Source organism: Cygnus atratus, chromosome 7, assembly GCF_013377495.2.
Source record: "Cygnus atratus isolate AKBS03 ecotype Queensland, Australia chromosome 7, CAtr_DNAZoo_HiC_assembly, whole genome shotgun sequence".
In the NCBI taxonomy this organism is placed as follows: domain Eukaryota; kingdom Metazoa; phylum Chordata; class Aves; order Anseriformes; family Anatidae; genus Cygnus; species Cygnus atratus.
Window position 1 is genome coordinate 36,908,648 of NC_066368.1, and position 19,858 is coordinate 36,928,505.

Below are 19,858 nucleotides of genomic sequence, written 5' to 3' on the forward strand. Positions count from 1 at the left end.
GAAAGATGCTTAGGCAATAACCTCTGAGCCAGTTGGTTGCTGAAATATTCACAATAGACAGAACTATCTCAGAAGGTCTTAAGTGTGAGAATTATCCCCAGGAAGAGAACAATGAGTTAGTGAGATATAAAACAATAGGCTCATGCTCTAATACAAGCAGTTAGCGCTGTAGATGTTCACTTTTCATTAATCTGTAAGACTTTCAGGCAGTAGCAGTTGGTACCCAAATTAAGACTTCCTCTGTCCCTTTGATCTTATGTAAAAACTAATGAAATGTATAATCTCCAACACCTCTGAAATCCCGCTGGTTAGAGGGAAACTATCCCTACCTTTCCCATGCCTGTCTCAATTCACTAAATGGAAGCTATATTTAACAACAGGCCAATCACATGATCACTGAAAAGGAACAGCACAAGGATCTGTAATCCTAATGCTCTGGAGCTGTGACTGCTATAAATCCTTCGCAGAATGATTTCCTTTAAATCCCAAACATGTCATCACACTTTTAATTAACATTTCTTTATGAAAACTGTGGATAAGACCCTTTAAATTAAAGATTGTTCCCAGACTTGTCATCTTAAAACACTGTGCATTTCTATTGTCATTTTCATGTAGCACATTTTACAGTAAAGCTTTTTTCCTTTCCTTTTTTCATCTTTGCCTTCCTTGTCTTAACCCTCAAACAAGTAGTAACAGCTATCACTATTTTAATGGTAAACAAATAGTTTTAACTTAGTTCATATACAAAAGGGAAAACTAAAAGATCAGCAGTGAGTACAGGCTGAGATGTGGCTCATACTTCTATACTCGAATTCCTACCAGCTTCATCTTTTGAGTTTACCACCTTATTGAGCCTAACATCATCTTTACAGAGGGAAACAGATTCAGAGAGGGAAGCGATCTGCCCATAATAACAAAGTAAATCACTTGCAGAAATGGAAACATAACCTTTATTTCCTGATTCCCAGATCTTACTCTTCTCAGCTCTTTAGCATGTGGCTTTGTGAACAACTGTCCGATTTCCTTGCCTGTTGGTTTCAGCAGCATTGCAATACACTTCATGTGGTATGAAATCAACCCTAAAATGCATGATGCATAGGAGACACACTCTTATTTCCAGCAAAATAGAAGTTTTATCTGAGTGAGGGTAACACGTTTTGGCCAGCAGCTGGCGGAGGTGGATTTCCATTACTGTTTTTTCTGGAAGTATCCCAGCTCAGAACTTTGGGTTTGAATGATGGCTCAAGCTCAGTGACAGGCTCACTTCAGTTTTCCCATCTGGGATTAGAGACAATGGGATGTGTCACTTGCAGACAATTCTTTCAATGATATGTTTTTCAGGAAGTCCAGTTTTCTAACGTGCCCCTGTGTGGAAGAAGTTGGTAGAGGACAAAAGTGAAAAAATAGATGTGAGAGAGAAGATTAAGGATGACAACGTTATCCATTATATACACAAAAAAACCTTCATCGGTGAGAAGCAGGAGAGGGGTATAGATCCTGAAAAGAATTCTCAATGAAATCACCAGGCAATTTGACAGCACAGGTTCAAGTTATTTAGCATGATTTGGCAATACATTTCTAAGTGTCCATATATCATTCAAGAATATCCATTGACAGATATTGGAGAAATAATGAATAGTTAAATACAGCAGGTCAGACTCTGATGCCCTTCCATGAATTGGGTAGTAGTTTATTCCTCAGCTGCTCCCACTGCCTTCAAACTATGCTCTGTAGCTGACATTCGGAGCCAAATGTCAGGAGCCCAAGCTCACCAAGCATGTCAGTGGAAAAGCTCAGAACAGAACTTCTGACTTGGCTCTCTTGCATCCTGAATTGAAAACGAGAAACGGCCTAGATAAAGAAAGAAAAAAACCCCTATGTTACGACTCCCTTCCTTTACATACACTCCCTTCCTTTTTACTAGTTATGTTGTCTTTTAGTTCCATTGTTATAGCAGAGAGCATTTACATATTTAAATTCTACTTTAAATGAGACATAATTATCTGTCCAGGATATAGGTAAAGTTTTTACAAAAGGAATGGAATGTGTCACTGATACAGAGCAAAGAAACAGCAGATTTAACCACTAGATCATTGGTCTTTCCTTACTGACAGCCAAATTCATGCAGTAAGTATGGTGTGGCCTATGTGACCGCACATTAAAAGCAGAGACTGCAACATAACCTTCCTCCGCCTCTCAGCTTTTCTTGATTAAAATATATTGCATGGATATATCAACTTAAAGAATTAAAAATTAACCGTGAGATGTAAAAAATAACATTATTCTGATCAACCCATAAAGGCTGAAGACCACGTACTGTAGTCTCTTTCAACTTTGTTTGCTCTTACATTTTCACTTCAGTATATTTCTCTCTCTCTCCTATGATAGAATGTGAGAAGCGCAAAGCCCAAAGTTCTTCGAGAGTAGTACTGTGGAAAAACCAGCCAAGTCTTGTTTGCACAAAGCTGTTCATGAGTAGCTCCACAGATAGACAAGGCCTGTGCACACAACGCTTTTCACCTAGAAACTGTGAGCCCGAGTCCTTGAAGAACAGTCCATACTTACAGTGCAGCTATCTGCACTTGTGATGATGGGGTTCCATGCTCCCATATACATATTGATATACTTGCAGGAATCCCACCAGGTGTCTCTAAGAAGACCAAGCCTCTTCTCCTATGCATCAAACCAGGTACTGGGCCAAAGAAAGAAGGGAATCAGGACCACAGCCGTGATTTCTCCCCATGCAGTGCACCAACAGTGTAATAACAACAATAGATCTCTGTGTGTCCCTTGTTCTATGCTTTACAGTAAAATGTGAAGCCTGACTGTGCGGACTTACCGTTCTTTGATGAACCCTAGCCATTAATTTTTCATCTTCCCTGTGGTATATAAACACAACACTGATGTTCCTTCCTTCCTTCCTTACCGCTGAGCTCACTCTTGAACATCCACCTGGACACGGAAAGTCACGGATCAAATGCAGAGATCTAACATGTACTGTGGGTTAAGAGCCTTTTTCCTGCTTCTGATTCAGTACGATACTTGGAGGAATGCCGGATACATAACAATACAAAACCAGGAATTACTGTACGACAATTTTTTATTTATCGGTATCAAATTACATAGCAAAGTAATGAATGCAGTATCAGATCACCTCTTTGAATACTGTAAATACAAACAAAATCCACCATATTGCTTAATTATCCAAAGTAAATTAAAAGTTTAAAAATGTGCGTTTCAGAGATTCCATTTGGCGTATCCTGTCAATATATCCTGCATAAATATTTCTGTACCTCATTTTCACTGTGTACCTTAATTAAATACAGCCTCCAGAAAGCTCACATTGAGGAGATAGGATCTAGCTGTATGTTTATTTTCATCAGCAGCTCATGCCTCTGTCCTGAAATCACTGAACGTACCTAGCTGCTAGCTCACCTGACAGCCCAACGTGAAGTTACGATATGGTGACCAGGACCTGCTCTCACATTAGTGCCAGACCCAAAGTTACTGGCATCAGTGTAAGAACACTGAATGCATGGCACCAGCTTTGGATCATGTTCCTTAAATTACTGACAAAATAGCTATTCGCTTTCATGGAAGCTGGGCTGGATGTGATGGCCAGATCTTCTATACTCAAACAGTTAAGGAAAATCTTGGGATAGTCAAAATTGGTCTTAACGCTACTGTGACTCCACTATACAGAAAGAACTATTCCTGGTTTACAACATTACGTTACACACAAAGTCAGGTTTGTTGATTTCAAGTATGTTGTGTAGGATTTGGTCACAGCTAGATAAAACTAGATAATTCAATAGAAATATTTTACTGGTGTTAATCAGCAGTGTCATTTACGTGGGACTTTCTTTTAATCTGTGTCAAGAGAACATTTTTTTCCAGATGAATGGGAGAAAAAGCTTCACTTAGCACTGTTTCCAAAAGTTAAGACTAGTGAGACATGGTAGTGGTACAGAAAGAAACACACCATAGAAATACATATTTTGTTTGGAATAAAATGAACAGAAGTACAGAAGCGTTGATGCAGGTAATTGGAAAGGTGAGGGAAGGGAAGGAGGAAAAATTAGGCAGCGATCCCACTGTGACACGGGAGTTACTGTTGATCCCTCCAATTCACCAGTATCAGTGGAAGTCTGGCTTCTCTGGGAAGGTGCAACCTGAGCGCTTGATAATTACGCTGGCTGCGTAATGTCCAGCTCGGATGCACTCGGTCACTGGCCGGTCGTAGACAAGCTGTGAGAGAAAGCCTAGGAACAAAGCAGGAGAGAGAGAGAGAAGGAAGAAAAATGGTTATCTTTTGAGTGCATCAGTTTGTCACAGTGCTTAGGTGACTCGCTGAGTTAGGGTGCTGCTGCTGTCATTTTTACCTGAAGTCTCCAGTTGGTAGCTTCAAGCAGAATCACAGAATGGTTTGGGTTGGAAGGGACCTTAAAGACCATCTGGTTCCAACCCCTTGCCATGGGCAGGGACACCTCCCACTAGACCAGGCTGCCCAAAGCCCCATCCAGCCTGGTCTTGAACACTTCCAAGGATGGGGCATCCACAGCTTCTCTGGGCAACCTGTTCCTGTGCCTCACCACCCTCATAGCAAAGAATTTCCTCCTAACATCTACTCTAAATCTACCCTTTTTTAGTTTAAAACCATTACTCCTTGCCCTACCACCACACCCCCTGACAAGGAGTCCCTCCCAGCTTTTCTGTAGGCCCCTTTAGGCACTGGAAGACCGCAACGAGGTCTACCCAGAGCCTTCTCTTCTGCAGGCTAAACAACCCCAGCTCTTTCAGCCTGTCTTATAGGAGGGGTGCTCCAGTCCTCAGATCGTCTTTGTGGCCCTCCTCTGGACTTGTTCTAATATGTCCATGTTCTTCTTGTGCTGGAGGCCCCAGGACTAAATGCAGGCCTCTAGGTGGGGCCTCACGAGAGCAGAGTAGAGGGGCAGAATCCCTTCCCTTGTCCTGCTGGCCACGCTGCTTTTGATGCGGCCCAGGATGTGGCTGGCTTTCTGGGCTGTGAGCACACGTTGCTGTCTCATGACGAGCTTCTTGTCAACCAGCAGCCCCAGGTCCTTCTCAGAGCTGCTCTCAACAAGTAAATCAATGATTACCAAGACTGATGTTTACTAGTGACCTCAAAAGGATTTACCAGTATCCTTGCTCTTTTCCAGAGAGAATCCTGATTCCTCAAATACCTCAAATGCCTCAAATACATATTTAAATAAAACCCAGCAGTTTTCCCTACAGAAGAGAGCTCCTTCTGTCCCTACTGGCTATAGCCACAGCCCCACACAACTGTCACTGTGCAGGCTTTTCTCAAAAGAGGGGAAGGCACATAGCAAACGAATGTTACCAATATTCACAGTTACAGACTTCCATAGAGAAGCTAAAGTGAGAACTTTTTACCTGATAAGGAAAGTTAGATGACATCTGTTGTCCTTGACTACGGGAAATTTAACCTAAGACTTGCAAAACAGTGGGCACCCATCCCCATGCTCAGATACCCAGACCAACAGCAAACCGTACAGAGAACCAAGCACCTCTCCCAGTCAGGGCACTTGCTTAACTGTTTTAACTAACAAAACCTCTAGCATTCATGGTTTAGAAAACCAGAAATCACTGGAAGCTGAGTGTTTTGAAAACCAGAGTACATCTTTAAATTAATATAAGCAAATGGACTCCTAAAAAGGAGATTATTCATAGGTACTTGGAAAAGTTAAGTACAAGTGGTACCAGAAATTTTATGGATTGAGTCTCTTATCTCTGAAACATTTTATCTTGGCTGAAACTTTTGTCATCGAAAGCATGTCAGAACTTATGGCAGAGGTGAAATATGTTTTTTAAATTTAGAAGAGGTTTTCAAGATGTGAAAAGTAAACTTAGTTTCTTATAATTTAAAACTCCCCTCTGTCATTCTAGAGGTAATACTTTATTCACTTTTATCCTGTTTTTAATGTCTTTCAGATGTATCTCCCTTCCCCATCCAATCGCAGATGGAAAGTGAGACTTACCCAAGAAAATCTGAATTCCAGTAAGCTGAAATATGTTTTTTTTTAAAGTGTTCTAAAGCTTTCATCCACCATTTCAAGTTTCCATGTCATGCTCTGACAGGTCTTGGGCCTTCACAGTACAAATCTAGCCTTGAAACTATGTAGCTCATTGGTACCAATTTCTGACATATCACAAATTTTGATTCAAAGATAATGTTTTGCTAGCTTTCTTTTGATAGTCGAATACGCTTTTGCTGTTCAGCTTGGTTACTAGTGGAAAAAAGATCCCACGTTAAGTTATGATGCTCTCATTCAATCCATGCTCCTTCTCAAAATATTTCCTTCAGTGTGAAACAGAGTATAGTTTTAGAAGATGGCAAAAATATCTTATTCTGTGCAATAATATTGGTTCATTGAAGACTAAAAACCAGGTACATGAAAAATAATGTCACAGATTAACCAAGGATAATACTGGTGAGCATCAGACCCTGTTTTCATGGATTACCAAGCTCTCTCTTGGCTTCTCAGTCATGACTGATGGTAAAAAGCCAAGTTGATAACTGATTTTCTTTAAACTGGGGCTTTACTTGAAACTACTAAATCTATAAATCAAATGCTTTTCATTGGAATGGAGGGGAGCATAGAAAACAGGTGTTTTAAGTTTGTATGTTACTGACATCAATACTTTTCTAGAGTAACCTGAACTACATACAAGCTGGAATTTCACAGATATTGACTGACATTAGCTGGGAAAAAATGAATGCTTCACCAGCAAATGTTAAGTCCATAAACACAAGTGGAGAAAACAGGAGTTTTCACTATACAAAGATGAGAATCTGAAAGAGGAAGAAATTGTGCTGTGAGTGCTATCACTGACGGCAGTCAGGGGATGACAGACAACCCAACTGTGGCAGGATGGTCCAGCTGTAATAGCTGGGTAACAGTTGAGAAATTCAAACAGCATGCCTGGCAGAAATCAGGCCCTTTCTGAATAACGAGATGAAAATGGTCTGCTCTCCATTAAATTAACATCCATTCTTAGAGGGAACTTTCCTGGATGCGTAGAGAATGTCAATCATTACATTTAAACTGCCTGGGAGGCAGGAGCTTGTCAGTGTGCTTCTGGGTGGTTAAAACTTCAGAGCAAGTTGTAACCGTATGCAAAATGAGGCTGTTAAGACAGTCCGTTTCTGACTCAGTGAGTATAGAAGATGCACTGGGCAGACCTCCAAAGGCAAACACTCAGCTAGGTTTTGTGCTGAGCATGAGTTCAGAGAGTGGTTTATACAAGAAAGAACAACTGTCCTCTATGTTTATGATCAAGGCATTGAATATATATGAAGATGAGGAAATAGCAAGGAGCAAAGGACCATAAAACATGAATTACTTTTCAACAGCAAATAGACTGAGACTGTCACCACCTCCCAAGCTCACAGTAGTCTCAAGCTAGTATATTTTTTGTCTTCAGTGCAGCTACTTCTTATTTATTCTGATCTAAGCGAAAGCAGAATCAGGTGAAAAAAAAATCCTGTTCTAATTGCAGATAGAAATGAGAGATCTCTGTGATTTTAGAGCAGTGAAGAAATGACATTAAGTGCAGCTGTCATATATGAGATATGTAGAAACTGTAGAGGAGAGTTTGCCCTCAAACCATTCTCTTGTCTGTTGAGTTTCTCTTAAAAGGTATGTATTTCATAGATGAAATAGAAATAGCAGTATCTGACACAATATCGCATTGAATGACAATACAAACACACATACCACAAACACAGAACTACATCACATTCTAAGATTAGGCAGTTGGCAAAGGAGACCCCGAGGGAACACCAGAAAGCACTGCTGTTTGAGCAGAGAAACAAAGAGCTCTATTGGGTTGGCTGCTTCAGCTGCAGAATGTTCTTTTTAGTTAATGCAGTAAAAAGCAACATGGTCAGAATGCAGTTTAAAGCTTGCCTCCTCCAGTGTATAAGGTACTGTGATGCAAACCCCCTGAGTCACACTCTCAAGGAGGCATGGATTCAGATCTTCTGGTTCCAGATGAGGAAGTTACTGCCCCATCTGTTTTTCACCATCCTTCTTTGCTGTTTGTGTAACCTGACTCTCTTGTCAAAATGAGTCAGATTAGCTTTAACAGTGGACTGGTCAATAGTAGGTCTTTGTTAATGTGGTTAATTTGAACTGAAGCGGCATAGGTGAATACTCAAACAGCTCTACCAGCAAGCAGGATGGTGGAGGGAAGACACAAAGCAGCTAAAGGCTGTAATCTTTTTAAGGTGCTATGATTGGCCATGCAGAAAGAGAAGTGAACATTGCCATCGACTTACTCCACACTCTTACAGTTTCACAGGCAGAAAGGGCAGGATTGATCTTGTATCATGGGTCTGGGCTCACAGAACTAGATTATCCCAACACATACTAAAGTAGATCAGCAACTATTTTAACCTACGTCATGTCCTGAACTAGTTTCTGGCTATCACTGGAATGGAGTGCAAAAAGTAGTACTGTATTTGGCTATACAAGACAACTTCATTTCAAATATTTTACCAAAACAACTTTTAGGCACTATTGCCCACTATCTTCTAGTTGCAGCTGTTCTGCACTAGCATTTCAACACTGCTGAGGTTGTGCATGGTATTACATGCATTACATACTGCACTCTTCACACTAGAACACAAAGAAAAGAACGAAACTTAGGAATTTCCCACTCATCTGCCTCTTGCCCTGACATCCAAAATGTTTACTGTTTATGGAATAAGAGAAATGGCAGTTGCAGGATACCCTGTTGGCCATCTCGGTAGGTGTTCAGAGTAGACTGGGATGCCTTTTGTCTCCCACAATCATGGACAGCCAAGTAACCACCTTCTATCTATACTTACTAAGAACTTCTTTGGAACAGTATCCAGCTAGTCCATGTACTCAGCAACTTCTTAGAAAGCAAAGAAACTGCTTCAAAAGCTGCTATAAACCTTACCATGCTATAAAACCCCAAAAGAAAATGTATTCACATAATCACTTCTGTCATCTGGGAATAAGACACCAATAGCTATTTTTGGCCCATAATCATTTCTTTTCTGCTCAGTAGAGAAAAGCATTTCTGAAATCACTGCTCTAAAAGGAATGCCTGAAATAATTGAGAGTTAATTTTTATCTCCCTCTTCCTTATTACATATACTCAAAGACAATGTTTACAATTGTTAGGCCCACAAACAGAATGGGGGACAAAAAAGTCAAGTTGTTTTCTTCCCTTTTGTGCTCACCAACAAATTAACGGTTCCTTAAGCCAAGTGCCAGAAGTGGTGCTTGAGCCTCAAATCAAGGCCTCACTGAAACCAGCCCAAGTCTCTTCGGAAATGTCAATACAACTCTGAAAAGACATAGGAAGACAGTCCTCTGACTGACACAAAAGGCGTTGTCTTTACTTTGTTATTTTTAGGAGCTGAGTAGCACTTTAAAATCATTAATGGAGAAGCAATTTCATTTATTTGTGGCCAGCAAAGTAGACATTTCGGAGGCAATTTCACTGAAATGTGATTTCTCTGAAAGTTTTGTTTCCAGATTATCAGTGGTAGTTAGAATGAATGCCTAGCGCTAGTGCAGTTGGAGAGGAATGTAGGAGTCCAATAGCTGTGATTTTGAAACAGTTCTGGTCTGCCTCAGTAATGGTTTAACAACACTTAAAAACAGCTTATATTGAAGTCAAATATTTCATTTCAACCTGTACACTTGACAATTAATTTTAATGACTTATAATTACTAATGTTGGCTAGAAATCCATTTATAGCCTCTGACACCCAGCTCACCCACTACTCATCTTTCTGCAGTCTCTCTCACACTTCCAATCTTCAAAAAACGCCCAAGGAAATATTAATGTATTTTTTTTAAATGCAAGAGAGAAAATCAGGAAAAAAAGCAACTATCAAATGCATTAATTATAAACAATTACAAGTTGTTAGAGCCCCTCAAAACATTTTTGCTATGTGATGTTCCCAGATAATCCTCCTCTTCCAGGTGAGCCCTGAAGCACCTAACACAATCCGTGTTAGCTGGGCCATTTGTCAGCAGAATTGTCCCAGCCACAAAACGGTTCACAGACAACTGAGCTGTCTCCCCTTTCTTGTATTTAAAGTTTCTGCAGAGTAATCTGTGAACTGCCTTTTTAAGCTGGTGTTATTCCACCACAGCGGACAGCCGCAAGCACCTTTTTACACTCTTGTTTGTGTACAGCATTTATCACAGTTGCCTGAGCGGTCTATTTTTAAGTGATCCCACTAGCTTTTGAGGCCAACAGTGTGTGAAGATACAGTTTTCAAGAAACATTACTCTGGTAATTTAAAGTCTTGTAGCTGATACAAGTGAGGTGTTTTTTATTTTTTATTATGTCTTTTAGTGCTGTTGGAGTGGGTTAATGTTGTGGTATCCTGAGTCTGGTCAGCTGTAATCAGGTGGTTAGCAATGGTGGTGCCAAGAGCCAGCCAGCCAGCCTAGATTTTGTAAAAGATGTTGGCATCAGATGATTTGGCAATATAGTCACTGAACGACTGTATGTCAACATGCTGAGGTTTCTCTTTTTTCTTTTTTTTTTTTTGATTTTGTGGCAGATGGTGGATATTACAGCCAAGAACTGTGGTAAGCCAGAGGCCCTGCCCATTGCTATCAAACTGAATGTTGGCTATTCTAAATGGAAACATTTTTGATTAAGGGTGGGATTTGGCTTCAGTTTTCATGTATTTTGGCACTGTGGTCTGACACATTAGACTTACGGTATATAAGACAAATTAAATGTAAGCATCTTCCAATACATGATACTTCTTTCAATCTTCACATGCCTAAGTTCTTTCTCTCTCAATATAGTGTAACAATTATTCTACATATGCATATTTATGCTATTAACTTCAAATGTATATAGGTACAATCAAGTGCACACAGTAAACAAGTGTCTTTTCCTCTCTTTTTAAATGAGATGGCTCTGTGCTTCTACCGAACTGTAGTGCCAGGCTAATTACAAGTGAGAGAAGAAAGGTTACCAACCCTTTCAGAAACACAGTCATTTAAGATGTATATCTAACAAGTGGCAACCTTGAAATCTCACTGTCACTGAAAAGAACATTAGAAAAGCCTTCCTGACTACACCACTGGAGGAAAGTTTTAATAAAAACTAATTAAACTACAAAAATCCCAAGTGGTTAACTGATTTTAGGGGCTAAATTTCTGGCAATTCTAATTATCCTCTTGTGGCTTCACTTAGTGTTTCACAACCAGGACAGATGACAATGAAAAACTGCAGTTAAATTCATCCTCCCTGACACCATGCTAAGCACTAGCTTCTCCCTCTCCAAGTAAAATCAATACCATGTTTGAGTAAACACGTTTACAGCTTTATTAGGATGTCTCTCTTGTTCTGTAACAGCTACTTGAAGCTGTGGTAACAAATCGACTCAACTCAGTTAAACCTAGAGAGCTGAGTAAGAGGCTCATCAATAAGGTTGTTATAAAAATAAACTGCAGGAGATCAGAAAGCTGGAACAAACAGCCTTTTAAATGTCAATATTTTTACTTCCAGAGAATGACAAAACCATGAGATCATAAATAAAATGTTTCAGAAGTCTATATCTACTCTATTTATAAAACGGTCATGTGCTAAATGTGGGATGCACTTCACTGTCTGTGTACCACCTTCTTACACAAACTTCTTATTTTCTAGTCACCAACATGAATACTAAAGCAAGCATGTTTTCAGGAGAAGCAGCTAGTATTGTTATTGCTGCCTCTATCCTTCTTGTTTTCTTTATATTTACAAACACCTCCTGAATGCACTGAATTCCTGTAAGGATCATTCAGATGGGCGCATGCCTGCATCTGCCTCAGTCTGAGCTTATACAGTCATTTATGGACACATGCAAATAATGCAACTTTGCATTTAGTGGAAGACTGTAAGTGCAAGGAGTGTTTTCATATCACTTTAGCAGCCATTTCCTGGAATAGAGAGGAGGTGTTGAATACACAAAGCGAAAAAGAGCTCAGCCCCTAATGCTTTAAAGCATTACATGTGGAAAGAGTTAACAAAAGATTCCTGCAAAAATGTAACAATAAAAAAATGAAATAAAACTCCACTATATCCCTGTTATTCCATTAGGAGTCAATTACTCAAAGCTGAATATTTTTATTGCATTGCTTATATGATTACCACTGTCTGGACCTTTTAGGCCAGCTCATTGCAGCTTGTAGAGTAAGGCGTAATCATACTTCCCAGGGCCTGTATAGATGCTTGGGCCCATTGGAGGCTCCCTCTGAGGAAAATTTGTTGTTTCTTCTGTGCAAGCCAAAATGGTGTCTGTAGCTCTACAGCACTTTGGTCCTGAAGGCTGTGCAATGGATGGAGAAAACTTACGTTCTGATTTGGAGCCCACTGAGACTGATGGGAGTTCTCCTTTTGACCTCAACTTCTCGGCCTATGCCTTCACTAAGTGCTGTCCATTCTTTAAGGAAGAACAGCCCAACACTGGAGGAAAGGCTTAAGTGTTTTATACGGTGACACTTTCCACATTACTCATCCTCTGTGGACTCTACTTATAATCTGTGTTACATATCACGTCTATTAGAACTCCCCAGTGCATCTCATTGTCCAGGAACAGAATCATGTCAATTTACAATATGCTCCAAGAAAGACATGATGGAAGAAACTGGTATAACAAAATTGTAACTTCTGATGGTTCTAGTCTTCATTTTGAAGTCCACAGGATGAACCTTGGGAAAATTCCTTTTTGGATCAGAATCTAGTGGTGTTTGGCTTGTCTCCAACAGCCAGGACCAGGGGAAAAGATTTGATAAAACAAAAGCAAAATAAAATAAAACCCTCCAAGCTTACAAGGAATAATCAAGACACTGTGTATGCCAAATCTTAACACAGGTATTTTCATTGGAAACATCTGTCTCTATCTGGAAACAAAACAAAACAAAACAAAACAAAACAACAACAACAAAACCCACCTACTTTCCTGGCTGATATTTCTCTCTCTCTCTCTTTTTTTTTTTTCCCCTAGAAACTCCTCCTAGAAAGTTTCATAGAAGTGTTCTTCAAAAATTAAAATTCTCCTTAGCCATTTTTGAGACAGCAGAATGAAATAAACTTTTTTGTTCTTGCTTTTTTTGTAAGTATCTCAGGACAATTTCTGAGCCTCAAAACAGATTCTTAGTATTGACATTAAATGGTGCAGATTCCTACACCTACTGGTTGGGATAGGAGGAAGAGAATCTCACTAATTTCATATAGAGGTAATGAAATCCTAAGCATAACAAAATGGAATAGTATGTAATAACCACTATTCAATTTTTAACGCTGTTTGAGAGCATAATGCTTCTGTCATAAGTACAAAAATGGCTACATGAATGTAACTTCACAGTTGAGATTCACATGCACAAAAGCTAGGAAATTTGAAGTTGTGTTTGCAGAGCAACCATACAACAGTAAGGTTTTATTTGCAGGTATACTTCTACACAGTTGAGCCAGCCATATGCAAAGAGAATCAAAAAGCAACAGCCAATGCAGTAGGAATTACGTGGTAGCTAGACAGCCTATGAATAGCTTGAGTTTTGTGGGCCGAAATAGCCTAGCACAGCATTATATTCCTACTGCTCCTAGTTTATAGAATATCACTTAGTATATTTTGCCTCTTTAAATATCTGTTATGGTCCTGGATTGATGCTGATCACCAATAACAGTAATGTCACTTAGGTATAGGAGATCGGTGTTAAACCTACAAGCACTGCTACTACTGCTGCTTTCAATTGGGATCATGCTTTTTAATTTTCTTTCCTTTTTATTGCAACCTTGCCATGTTCCCACCTCAAGTATGAGCCCATTTCAATGCAGGGGAAGTGAAGAAATTATGGGAGAAGTTACTATCTCATTAAATAATAGAGCAACTTGCGAGTGAGTGAGCATACACACTAACCAATACCACATCCTGAGAAGTGCCTTTATGATCAGTGTCAGTCTCTGTAGCATCAAACCAATTCATATTAGACATGAAATAGGTAACATTTCAGTGTATTTTTGTATTTCATTGTGTGTTGTATTTCCTGTGAATATAGCATCAGCTTAATCTGACACATCATTTCTTAGGGGACAGCGTCCAGCCCTGATTCCCAGGGGAATATTCTTGATGATCCAATCTGACTAGTGCCTCTGTCTCTATTCAGAATACATTAAAATAATACAAAAATATTATCAACAGTCTGAGAGCAAGGTAATAATAACTCATTAAAGTCATTTCTAACCTTCCACATGAACATTTTCTTTATCATTACATGATTTTCTAACACATGACACATTAACATAAAATGAAATGTTATGAGGATAGGGGTAGTAGGCATGACAAAATATTTTAAACGGTGATGATTTGCTTTGAGGCGTTAAGTCAATTTGTAATTGTCCCATAGCTATTACAGCAAAAATTGGAACTTTATAATTGGTTTTGAAAATCTATTTTTAACACAGTAGGCTTGTTTATAAAATGTACACAGCCTATTCAATGCTTGTTTCTCACAAAGCCTATCCAGAATGTCTCTGATTTTATGGTGAGGTAAACTAGGCATTTAAGACCCAAAATACTAATCCTCTTGCTGCACACTCTGGCTCCCTTAGCACTGCCGATGTCACTGACAGGCAAAGAGACACGACAGCTAGAAGGATCAGGTCCTGCTTCAGCCTAATTAGAAGCTTCTGAGGCTTTTTAATTCCACTCCATGGTCCTTTCAAAGGGCTCTCGCCTACTTATTATTGAAAAAAAAAAAAGACAGCAAATATACTAATATTTTGCTTTACAGTAATTCTATGTATTTTTCTGGATTGTCCTTATATTGTCTAGGTGAAAATGAGAATTACCATATTTAGGTTACTATGTTTTGATAAAAATAAATATGCAATAAACTTATTAAAATGAAGAGTTAGAAACCTACATAATGGTAGCAATTAAAAAAAAAAGTACATTACACTGGGACAACATTTGTACAAGTTTTACATGTAATACCAACACAGAAGAGTATATTACTTCCAAAGAAATAATTTTGAATGGGATTGGCAAATAAATTAAGTAGGGAATTAAACAGAAAACTGGAATACACTGTGTTTTTCTGAGTGATACCAGTTTTTATGGTTTTGTTCAAGTAGTTGCAATTCAAACTGTGGTAAACTTCTAAATTGTGCCTGTATCAATGTTGAAATGACTAGTGACTGGCTACAATATTGATCAGAATAACAATGTGCCTCTAGCTGAGACTGAGCAAAGTCAGCCAGGAAAGTATAATCTGGTAATTTTCTAGTTTGTAGAAGATCAGTTACAGAGATAACGTGACCATCTAATAGACTAGTTTTAGATGTGATATTTATCTGAGAGAATTAAGGATTCCACCAGAACACATGGGCGGTAAGTCATGAACATGTTGACAAGTTCTCCTCTAGCAAGCCAAGATTGATGCCCTATCTGCAGCTCAGCTATTATACTCATGTATGCTGTTTATAAAACAGGAGTATTAAAGATGGGCAAAATGGGCTGTCAGTCAAAATGCGGATGACATTAACAAGGTATTTTTATTTCAAAGCTTCATATCTCATCAGCCATGATCTCGGTAATAACAGGATTGCTCAGAAGCAATTAGCCACCCATGTTGTATAAATGAAGACAAAGAGTGCTGATTTTTGTTAAAACATTTATCTTTACTTCAAAGAAAAGGCAAAAAGTAGTATCCCCTCTTCTCTTTGCTCATGAAGATAAATTTTATAGCAGAAATAAGCCATAACAAATAACATATATGTATATATCTAATTGCTATTACAAAAAAAGAAAAAAGTACCCCTCACTCCCAGCTGGCAAATAAAATTTCCTCTCAGGGTTCTGGAGTTATCAGAAGGCAGTACTTCACAGCAGTGATATTTTATCCACTGTATTTCTCTCTATCAAATGTGATTAAAAATGATGGCAACTTCCCAAGGTATCTTAAACAAATACAAAAACCTTATACAAATTAAAGACCATTGTAAGTGAATTAAGTAGCTTCTGGTATCACAATCCTGCTGTTCATTAAAGAACTACTCCTAGTTCCTTGAACTCCTATTACAACAAATCTAGAATGTTTTAGGGGTGCCAAGTACTGGAGGGAGGGCAATGCTTACAACAGAGATTCATACAGAGCTGAAAAAACAGCAAATAAGAGGAATATTTCATTCCTCTGCAATGTTTTTAGTGAAAACAGATTCTTTCACAATCTTAGATGGTCCTATACACCCATTAAGGAGTTTTAATATAGTCACAAGCTTACTCATAATTTAGTATTCTAACACACCATTTTAATCACCAGTTCCTGCTGTCTGCATTATCAGATCTTTTTGTCATGTTTTGCACTCCTGGTATAACCATATAGCAACTATCCATAAGAATGTATTTAATTTCTCACACACATGCATATGCATCTACCCACCCAACTCCTTTACTTGAAATACCTATGAGATTTATTAGACAAAGCCATGAACACAGTCCACCTTTGCCCTATACCAGATTTATTGTGAGTAGATGGAATTCTCATTGTATTAGCTTCAATTTTTAATTCAGTCAGCTTCTACGCTTTAACCACCAACACTGCCTGCAGAAGACAACTGAGGCAGATTTTCAGAGAAGCAGGAAGTGGCAGCAGGGTCCCTAATTCCTATAGGTTTAAAAGTTATGGAACCACAGCACAACTGAGGTTGGAAGAGACATCCAGAGGTCACTTGCTCCAGCCTGTGGCCATCTAGATGATTTTTTAATTTAAAGATTCTTGGATTCCTTCCATAAATGATAGATTCTGCAGAACAACAGCAGAAGAAATACAAGAGCAGATTTAATTTGTTCCATTTTTATCGATGTTATACTTGTTCAAATCCACAGCATTCAGTGAAGGTGTTTCAAAGTTGTACTAAAGTTCTTCAAAGTTTACTAAAGTGCCTTGAAAACAGAACCAGACCTTTTTTTTTTTTTAAACAAGGTTTCTTGAATCAAACTTGTTAGTAGAGGAATAATGAAGAGCAATTATTCTGTGCACTGTGGATTCTTTGCAAGCCTATCTTCATATTTCTTGTACCGTGTTTTCACAAATGTATATACGTATTTATATAATATCATTGAAGAATGTTTCACATTAAGGGTAATATTTTAACATTTCAATAATGTAGAAATATACCACATATTACTTAACTCTGAAATCAAAGCTGGATGTCACTCTATAGAAAATCATTTGCATTTAGCTTACAAAACCAGACTAAAATTTGAACAATGTGATGTCCTTTAGGCAAGCTCTGAGGAGTCCAAGGTCTTTATCTAATTTGTAGAGGCATTTAGATTAAGATAGAAAAAATACTGTTTAGGATTAACCTCTATATTAAAGCTGAGGGAATGACTTAGTTTAGTCAGTTTGGCAATAGAAACATAAACAAAAGGAGGGAAATATCTCCACTAAACCCTCAAGTCTCTAAAGAGAAGATGAGGATGCAAAGAGGCACACTTGCTCAAAAACACTTATGAAAGAACACAAATCCTCTTTTGTTGCTGTCCCTGTCTTCTATCAGAGCAGCTCTCTGATAACTGAGACAGAATTTGGCCACCTCATATGATTTACACTAGGTTTCACAAGAGAAAGAGAGAGAACTGCTTCTTCTGTAAGCATGTGCACCAAAAAATTTCTCAGTGTGGCTTTCAAACTATAGATAACAGCCTTATGAAATTCCTCTGTACATGAAAGCTGCCAATGGGATTTTTAAATTGACAGGTGGTTTGAGCTGTTGACTCAGCTTTGGTACCAACAGAGGCAAATTGCTATCAGCTTGTCTTTGGCACTGTACAATGCTTAATGAAGAGCTCCTTATATCTAAGGATTTTTTTTTTCTTTGAGAATGGTATAATATCTTTATAGCATGGTGATAAGTAATATATGCTTACTGTGATCATTCTGTCACTGTGTCATTACACTACTTGAAAATGATTTGTGGTTACACTCCATACTTCAGTACTTTTCATACAGTATATAACTAAATCATAGTAGATTACAAAGTCAATATATTTCTATTGACAGAACCTGAAAAAAAGCATTGATTTTACACCTTCTGCTATTCATTTATTATGGATCCTTGATCCAATTCCACTTAGAGGCAGAGATTTTGCAGGGCACAATGACAGCTATTATCAGAAAAGATTCTTATTGTTTTCATTGGTTACGGTGGCAATGACAAAGAGGAGTCCAAACAGAAAGCAGACCTTACTATAGTTAAAGAGAGCAGGATAGCATAAGGGAAAATACAGGATGTTAAAATTGTCTGTGTTTCAGTATGTTTACTGCCATTAAATATACTCTGATTAACATTATTGCAGAAGTTCAAAACGGGGCTGACTAGCAATAAATAAATGGTAATTTAATGAGTAACAGAATGTTCCACAAACTCTACAAAATAAGGCTGTAATTCCATTAGAGAACTCTTGTGTCATAAGCCAGGTCAGCAAAGCTCAAGTGATTTGTCAATGTCCTCAGAACCCGGAGATGGACTTGCAACTTTAATTTATGAGTATCTCAGGGATTTATAACAGAAAAATCTGTGGCACCCCTGAAATCCATAGGAGGTGCTGAGATGCTACAAAGTAAATCATTATTGTTTAAATTTCTAGAAGGTAGTAGTGTTGTTGAAAAGCAATAAAGGCAGAACTCCATTAGTGTTGTTTAGAGAAGTATTTTTAGCATAAAGCTACCTGCAGCCATTTTAAAACCTGATTTCTCACTCATGCACTCACCAGCGTGAATGGCAGGTGACTTGATGCCTGTGGTAAGAGGTAAGAAATTCGGAGATATTCCTGGTGCCAACTTAATAAAATCACATTTCAACTGAAGAATGAAGTTTATTTTTCGTTGCTTGCTGTTGGAGTAAGCTAGTTCTCCTTGGAGGCCAGCAGTTCGAAGTATGGAACTGCTCAGCTCATGAATCAACTCACAGAGTTAAAAGCGCCCAGAAACTTTGTATCTTTAAACTTTTTCATTACTTTTAAGTTTAATGACTGTCAGTAGTTAGATAGATTCTAGAAAAAATAAAACAGAACAAACCACCAGATTTCTTATTTTCCACTTTCACATGGAGAAATACATAAGGAGTGACTTGCCAAGTTGGCATAATTGTTGAGATGGAATTTCCTTACAAACTGTGAGTTAAACTTCTGGAAGAGTGCCTCAGTGAAAGACCTTTCAAAATACGATAAAGCCTAACAAACCTGACCTCCTCATGTAAAATAAAACCTGCTTGATGGGGTTAGTTCTCATTATATCCCACATTTTCCTCTCAGCCAAGACACTGTGTGCCAACAAAACCACTGCTCAGTCATGTTAATATACCGATCTCAAAAGCTTGCCGGTATGGGAAAGCTTTGCCAGGGCACTCTTGTTCTCTACTGTTTGAATGAAGGACTATGTTTCTAGGGGAGTATAGTATAACAATGAGTGCATTTTTGAGTTACGGGATGAACTTCAGAACACTTTATTGCAAGGATACTAAAATCAAAATATTATATCTAGAATCAAAGAATAGCCTGAGTTGGAAGGGACCCACAAGGATCATCGAGTCCTACCTCTGGCTCCACACAGGAGTACCTAAAAATTAAACCGTGTTTCTGAGAGCAATGTCCAAACGCTCCTTGAACTCTGGCAGGCTCAGTGCTATGACCACTGCCCTGGGAAGCCTGTCCCAGTGCCCGACCACCCTCTGGGTGCAGAACCTTTCACTAACACCCAGCCTGACCCTCCCTTGTCACAGCTCCATGCCGTTCCCTCAGGTCTTGTCACTGTCCCCA

General features: G+C 38.6%; 1 protein-coding gene across 6 annotated transcripts in view; it reads right to left on the reverse strand.

Moving 5' to 3' along the window:
• Positions 1–657: 657 nt before the first annotated feature.
• Positions 658–19,858, reverse strand: part of ADK (adenosine kinase) — a 291,598-nt gene continuing 272,397 nt past the window's right edge. For 4 of the 6 annotated variants that reach the window (XM_035542992.1, XM_035543013.2, XM_035543022.2 and 1 more), the window contains one exon: positions 3,083–4,262. In XM_035542992.1, coding sequence (XP_035398885.1) covers positions 4,138–4,262 — 125 coding nt within the window. In that variant the 3' untranslated portion in view covers positions 3,083–4,137. Of the gene's footprint in view, positions 1,366–3,082; positions 4,263–19,858 lie in introns of those variants that run through there. The other 2 variants (XM_035543036.2, XM_035543028.2) reach the window with 2 other exon arrangements.